The following is a 7295-nucleotide window of genomic DNA, read 5'->3' as shown; positions in this document are numbered from 1 at the left end:
TTATTTCTTTATCTGTGATGATCGTGTTTTACACGGGAGCAGATGAGATTGCAGGTAATAGAGCTCCTCAGTGAGAAACTTGAGTATTGGGTAGATTTACCTTTGAATGCTTTGTTTCTTTTGGTTTTTTTTTTACTTTTGATGTATATATTAACTCCCTATGAAGAGGGATATCTTTTTGAGATACAAATATGATAACCTAATATATGTTTACATGTTAATTAGATATTGCATGCATAATATATTAACAAATATGCGAAAAAAATAGGGATGTTACAAAATATATATATATATATATATATATATATATATGTGTATTTTTTTTTTGTATAGAAAATAATATTTATGTTTTAATTTTATTTTCTTAAAAGTGCTTATAAAAGTATTTATAAATTCTGGTTATTGCATCTACACTCCATATAATTGATGTTGCACTCTTATAAAAAATATTTTCTAATTTTACTTTTTAAAAATATGTATTTTAGATTATACATTTTAAAATATGTTTCTAAATATAGAATTAATATGAATCTAGCATGTATTAATGTATTTTGAAATATGTTTATAAATACGAAAATACATTCCAAAATATAAATTAGGAAATGTACACAAAACTTTAAAATAGGTTCTAGGTTATGGGAGCATTTTTGACATTTCAACCTCTAGGAGGTGCAGCTTCACCACTTCTATGGGAGGTGTAGTATCAAACTATATGGGTGCAGAATGCAATGGCCAGAATGTACCCAAGTCCTACACTATGTACCCAAGTCCAAGAATGGGTATCCATCACTTCACTCAAATTCAGCTTTTTCTTACTTTGATTTGTTAAACAAAATTGGATGGTGAAATTTGACTCATCTCATTAAACGGGTTTAATTTAAATATTTAAATTTAGTTTTTTTTTTAAAATAAAAATTACTCTTAAAATTTGAGCTATTTAACTTACTTATACTTAAATTATTTTTATATTTTATTTTAATACTATTTTTTTTTCTCATTATAATTTTCCATAAAGTTTAACAAAAGAATATATAAAAAAAAATTCGTAAAAATTCTTAATAGAATACATAAATACACTATTCAAAAGTTTTAACGTTGATTTTTTAAAACTCATTGGATTTAATTAAATAATTTAACCTAATAAAACTTAACTTGATCTATATGACTAAATAAACAAATATAAAAATCACTTAACTTATTTACATGTTAATTACAAGCCATTTGGGACATCCAACTTCAACTAAATATATCAAATGCATAGATAAAATTTTTAAATTAAGGTTGCCACATCCATATATATAATCATATAAGCATGATTAAACAAATCAATACCCTGCACGAATAGTGACTCACAAAATCTAAATAAGAAACACTAGTAATGCTTTGATAAGTTGGACTAAACGCGAGATTATTTACAATAGGTGACCATCAGTGCAAATAATGTGTCATAAATTCTTTGGATTAAAAAGTCACTGGAACATTTAATTGAAGCAAGCCCAAGAAGACTTGATGAAAGTCAATGGTGAAACTTCTCTGCAGTGAATAATGACTAATGACGCGTTCACAATAGCAAAAGTGAAAGCAATCAAACCATACCTCAATTGGATAGATTTCTCACTTGTATATGATTTAGCAAGAGTTTCAATGTTGTAATTCAATTTGCAAAACAAGAGAAGAAATGGCCCTTGGTATGGTGGGAGAGGCTCTTATCTCTGCTTGTATGGAGATCTTGATAGAAAGAATAGCTTCTCGAGAGTTTCGAGATTTCTTCTCCAGTACAAAGCTGGATATTTGTTTGTTGGATGAGTTGAAGATAAAGCTATTGGCAGTTAATGCTGTGCTCAATGATGCTGAGGAGAAGCAAATCACTGATCCTGCAGTGAAGAAATGGCTTGATGAGTTGAGAGATGTTGTCTTAGATGCAGAAGATTTGTTGGATGAAATCAATACACATGCTTTGAGCCGCACTTCTGAAGGAGGATCTAGAACATTTGCTACCAAGGTAAGATCCTTGCTTTCTTCTAGCTTTAAAAACTTCTATAAGGGTATGAATTCCAAGTTAGAGGCAATATCTAGAAGGCTAGAACATTTTGTAAGGCAAAAAGATATTCTTGGTTTGCAAAGTGTTATTAGGAGAGTCTCTTATAGAACAGTAACAGATTCATTGGTTGAGTCTGTTGTGGTTGCTAGAGAGAATGACAGGGAGAAGCTACTGAACATGCTTCTGTGTGATGATGGTGATGGCATGTCTAATGATATAGAAGTGATCACAGTATTGGGCATGGGGGGTCTGGGAAAAACAACCCTTGTTCAATGGCTTTATAATGATAGTGAAGTGCAGAAACATTTTGATTTTACAGCTTGGGCATGTGTGTCAGATGATTTTGATATTCTCATGGTAACGAAGAAAATTGTTGAATCTCTCACATCGGAAGATTGTCACATTACTAATCTTGATGTTCTTCGTGTTGAATTGAAGAATACCCTAAGAGATAAGAAATTTTTGCTTGTGCTTGATGACCTTTGGAATGAAAAGTATAACGATTGGCATCACCTAATAGCACCTTTTAGAAATGGGAGAAAGGGAAGTAAAATCATTGTAACAACCAGACAACAAAGAGTTGCACAGGTCACACATACATTTCCCACTTATGAGCTGAAACCTCTTAGTGATGAAAATTGCTGGCGCATACTGGCCAGACATGCATTTGGAAGTGAAGGTTACCACAATCATCCAATCCTAGAAGAAATTGGTAAAAAAATTGCAAAAAAATGTAATGGTCTGCCATTGGCAGCTAAAACATTGGGAGGCCTTTTGAGATCAAATGTAGATGTTGGGGAATGGAACAGAATTCTGAACAGCAATTTGTGGGCACATGATGATGTTTTACCAGCTTTGCGTATAAGTTATTTTCATCTTCCAGCACATTTGAAGAGATGTTTTGCTTACTGCTCTATTTTTCCAAAACAACATTTGTTGGACAGGAAGGAAATAGTTTTGTTATGGATGGCTGAAGGCTTTCTTCAACATGTTCATGAAGAGAAAGAAATGGAATCAATAGGTAACGACTGCTTCAATGAGTTATTATCTAGATCCTTGATTCAAAAAGACAATGCTGTTGCAGAGGAAAATTTTCGAATGCATGACCTCATCTATGATTTGGCTAAACTTGTGTCTGGAAGAAGTTCTTACCACTTTGATGGCAGTGAAATCCCAAGAACTGTTCGCCATTTATCATTTCTCAGAGAGATGTTTGATATCTCTGAAAAGTTTGAGGGCTTTTATGAGCTGAAGTGTTTGCGGACCTTTCTACCACGATTGTCATATCCATATGTACACTGTTACTTGACCAAAATGGTATCACATGGTTGGTTGCCAAAACTAAGATGTTTGAGAATACTTTCATTGTCTAAGTACACAAATATAACTGAGTTGCCTAATTCGATTGGCAATTTGTTGCACTTGAGGTATCTGGATCTTTCCTACACTTCAATTGAAAGCTTGCCCGATGAAACATTTATGCTTTACAATTTGCAAACTTTGATATTATCAAATTGTGAATCTCTTATTCAATTGCCTCAGCAGATAGGAAATCTGATTAACTTACGCCACCTTGACATCAGTGACACTAACTTGCCAGAGATGCCAACACAAATATGCAAATTACAACAACTCCGTACCTTGACAGTTTTTATTGTTGGAAGACAAAACGGACTAAGTATTAGAGATTTATCAAAATTTCCTTACCTTCAGGGCAAGCTTTCCATTATGAACCTGCAAAATGTTGTCAATCTTGTGGACGCTTTTCAGGCAAATTTACAGAAAAAAGAGCAGATTGAGGAGCTTATTCTAGGATGGGACAGTGATCCACAAGAACCGCAGTTTGAAAAAGATGTACTTCACAACTTGCAACCATCAACAAATTTGAAGAAACTCAATATCAAATATTATGGTGGCACTTCCTTTCCAAATTGGATTGGACATTTTTCATTTTCAAAGATCATAGTCCTTACTGTAAGTGATTGCAACAATTGCTTGTCACTTCCACCTTTTGGACAACTACCTTCGCTGAAGGAGCTTGTTATCAAAAGGATGAAAATGGTGAAGAAAGTTGGTCATGAGTTCTACGGTAGCAGTGTAGGCTCACAGTTGCTTCAGCCATTTCAATCACTAGAGAATCTGAAATTTGAAGATATGTCAGAGTGGCAGGAATGGCTACCATTTGAGAGTGAAGGCAGAAACTTTCCCTTTCCATGTCTTAAGACTTTGTACCTGTACAAGTGCCCCAAGCTAAAAGGAACCTTGCCAAGTCATCTACCTTCATTGACAAATGTGATTTTCTCAGAGTGCAACCAGCTGGTGACAAAATTATCTGATGTGCATTGGAATACATCAATTGAAGCAATACATATTAGAGAGGGACAAGAAACCTTGTTGTCTATGCTTGACAACTTCTCTTGTTGCGAACTATTGATTGAAAAGTGTGATAGCTTACAGTGTTTTCCCAGAATGATACTTAGTGCAAATTGTCTTCAAAAGTTGACTCTTTCAAATATCCCATCTTTGATTTCCTTCCCAGCTGATTGTTTGCCCACATTATTGCAATCACTTGACATTTGGCATTGTAGAAATTTAGAGTTCCTATCTCACAATACAAGGCCCAAATTCACATCACTTAAAACACTGAGAATATGGAATAGTTGCAGTTCCCTGACATCTTTTTCATTAGCTTGTTTCCCTGTCCTTCAAGAGCTTTATATCCGTTTTATTCCCAACTTGGAAGCAATTACTACTCAAGGGGGAGAAGCAGCTCCCAAATTAGTTGATTTTATTGTCACTGATTGTGAGAAACTTAGATCACTGCCAAATCAAATTGATCTCCCTTCCCTTGAACACTTGGACCTATCTGGCCTTCCCATGCTAGAATCATTGTCTCCAAGGTGTTTGCCTTCTTGTTTAAGATCACTTCATGTTGATGTTGGAATACTATCATCTATATCCAAACAAGAGTTAGGTTTGCTATTCCAACGCCTATCTTCTCTGTCACATCTTTTAGTCAAGGGTCTTGGTGATGAAGATCTTGTTAACAGGCTTTTGAAGGAGCAGTCCCTGCCTACTTCTCTAGAATATCTGTTCCTAAATAATTTCAGTGGCTTAAAGTTGTTGGAAGGAAAAGGGCTTCAAAGTCTCACTTCTCTCCAAATGCTTAACATATACAATTGTCCAAGTATTGAGTCCTTACCTGAGGATCAACTTCCATCATCTCTTCAAGTACTAAGTCTTAGGGAGTGCCCTTTACTGGAAGCAAGATATCAAAATCATAATGGGAAATACTGGTCTAAAATTGCTCACATTCCTGCAATCAAGATAAATGAAAAAGTCATAATATGAGTTATTGCATGAATAAGAGTCATCAATAGGTAAATAAATGCTTCAATTATTTTGAAAAAGTACGTTGTTAAACTGTTAATGTTACGCCACTTCTATTTTTATTTCTTTTGCTCCGAGAGAACGAAATTTGTCTGTCAAACTTGCTGACTGCTGACCACATAAATATTTATTGATGAATTGACCTTCTGTTTCAAACTAGTTTGGATTGTTGAATATAGAATGATAATACATTTACTTCAAATTTGTTTTTATTTATTAAATAGACCTTCAGAAATAAGCATTGTAACATGTTTAATTGGATATTTTTAAAGTACTGCTAAAGCACCTGATGAGAAGAAAAGTAAGTATTCTGAGATGACAAGTGTTGGTTGATAAAAAGGAAAAAGGTATCTCGCAGAAACTCTTATCCTTATAGAGTAGATTGCATAAATCCATTGCTAAAAGGATGGCTAAATGACAGGACTCGTGCAGAAAGATTATGGTATAGAGTAGTCTGACACAGACTAAGAAAATGGTATTAGGTTTTAAGTTTAGGGTTTACAAAACTGACTTAAAATCTCCAACATACCCTGTCACGTCGAGACATATAAATCTCGAACATGCAGTTAGATATAAGTGAGGTATAACAATGGCACGATAGTAAGTGTCACAAACTTTGTTGATACCATAATAAGATGTGAGTTTTAAGTTTAACTCATTCTCATAAAACTAGTTTAGTAAGATAAGGATTGTTCCATAATTATATACTATAAATTGGTTTTATATATAGTCAACATGGGATTTCTATGTTGTTTTTTCCCCTAATTATAGATAATACTATTATATATAATCTATGTTTTATCTTTTTTTTTCCCTAATTATAGGCACCGTCGAAAGTGTTGTTAATACACTCAGGATATGTGATTAGATGAAATGGATTGTAGTGTTGTGTCTCAATAATCTACTCTTTTTTTTTATGGATTACTGTGTACTTGTCGAACTTTAAAAGATTGTTTAGAAATGACATTTGTTTTTGTTTTCATAATGAGTACAGTTGGTAGCTGAGCCGAGAAAGTGGCGACACATTTCTTCATATTTGCTTGCTGTGATGGTGACCTTTTATACCGTAATTTGCTTCTCTAGTGCCTATTTCAATCTTCTTATCACATATATTAACTTAGGAAGTTTGTTTTGGCATGAAGTATTTGTAAAACTAGAATGTTATTATGATGATTTTGTAGTATCATCAAACCAAACCATTATATGCATATGAGAAACTAGATTTTGTATTAGACTTCTTGTTTATACTAGTGTTTTGTTATACCGTGTTGATTTGTATTGTTGGTTATTAATTCGGATTTTATTAGTTTTAAATTATTTACTGTTAGTATTTAATTAGTGGTCAGTTTACAAGGTTGTTGGTATTTCTATTTTATAGTTTCCAATAATTGTAATTTTATTATATATATTATTGAAGTAAATCAAGATGGATGTATCAGTTCAGTAGTTTTGCAATTTCGTGCAATTACGTTCAATCAGTTTCTACAACTTTTTGTTTTCTGTTATTTCCTTCAATTAATTTCTACAATTGGTATCAGAGTCAGTCTGTTATCATGAACTCTACCCAATTATCAGTCTTTATCCTTGATGGAAAAAATTACAATCATTGGTGTGTGCAGATGAAAGTTTTGTTTGATTATCATGAGTTATGCGATGTCATTGAGAGTAGAGTGTTTGCATTAGCTGATAATGCAACTGAGGCGCAACGAGTAGCGCATCGTGACCAGAAGAAGAAGGTCAAAAGGCTTTGTATCTCATTCATCAAGGGATGAATGACAAGACATTTGAGCAGATAGAAGGAGCAACAACTACAAGTGAGGCTTGAACCATTTTGTCAACCAATTATAAAGGTGATGATGACAAG

The 7295-nt window shown here is 33.4% G+C and overlaps 1 protein-coding gene across 1 annotated transcript; it reads left to right on the top strand.

Moving 5' to 3' along the window:
* The first annotated feature begins 1455 nt into the window (after positions 1-1455).
* On the top strand, positions 1456-6709 carry LOC137830973 (putative disease resistance RPP13-like protein 1). The gene is made up of 2 exons (XM_068638422.1): positions 1456-5421; positions 6426-6709. Exon 1 carries the CDS (start codon positions 1679-1681, stop codon positions 5390-5392), a length of 3714 nt encoding a protein of 1237 aa, XP_068494523.1. The 5' UTR covers positions 1456-1678; the 3' UTR covers positions 5393-5421; positions 6426-6709.
* The last annotated feature ends 586 nt before the right edge of the window (positions 6710-7295 follow it).

Source organism: Phaseolus vulgaris, chromosome 6, assembly GCF_000499845.2.
Source record: "Phaseolus vulgaris cultivar G19833 chromosome 6, P. vulgaris v2.0, whole genome shotgun sequence".
Classification (NCBI taxonomy): Eukaryota; Viridiplantae; Streptophyta; class Magnoliopsida; order Fabales; family Fabaceae; genus Phaseolus; species Phaseolus vulgaris.
The sequence above is the reverse complement of the archived record's forward strand: the minus strand, read 5'-3'. Positions and strand labels throughout refer to the sequence as shown.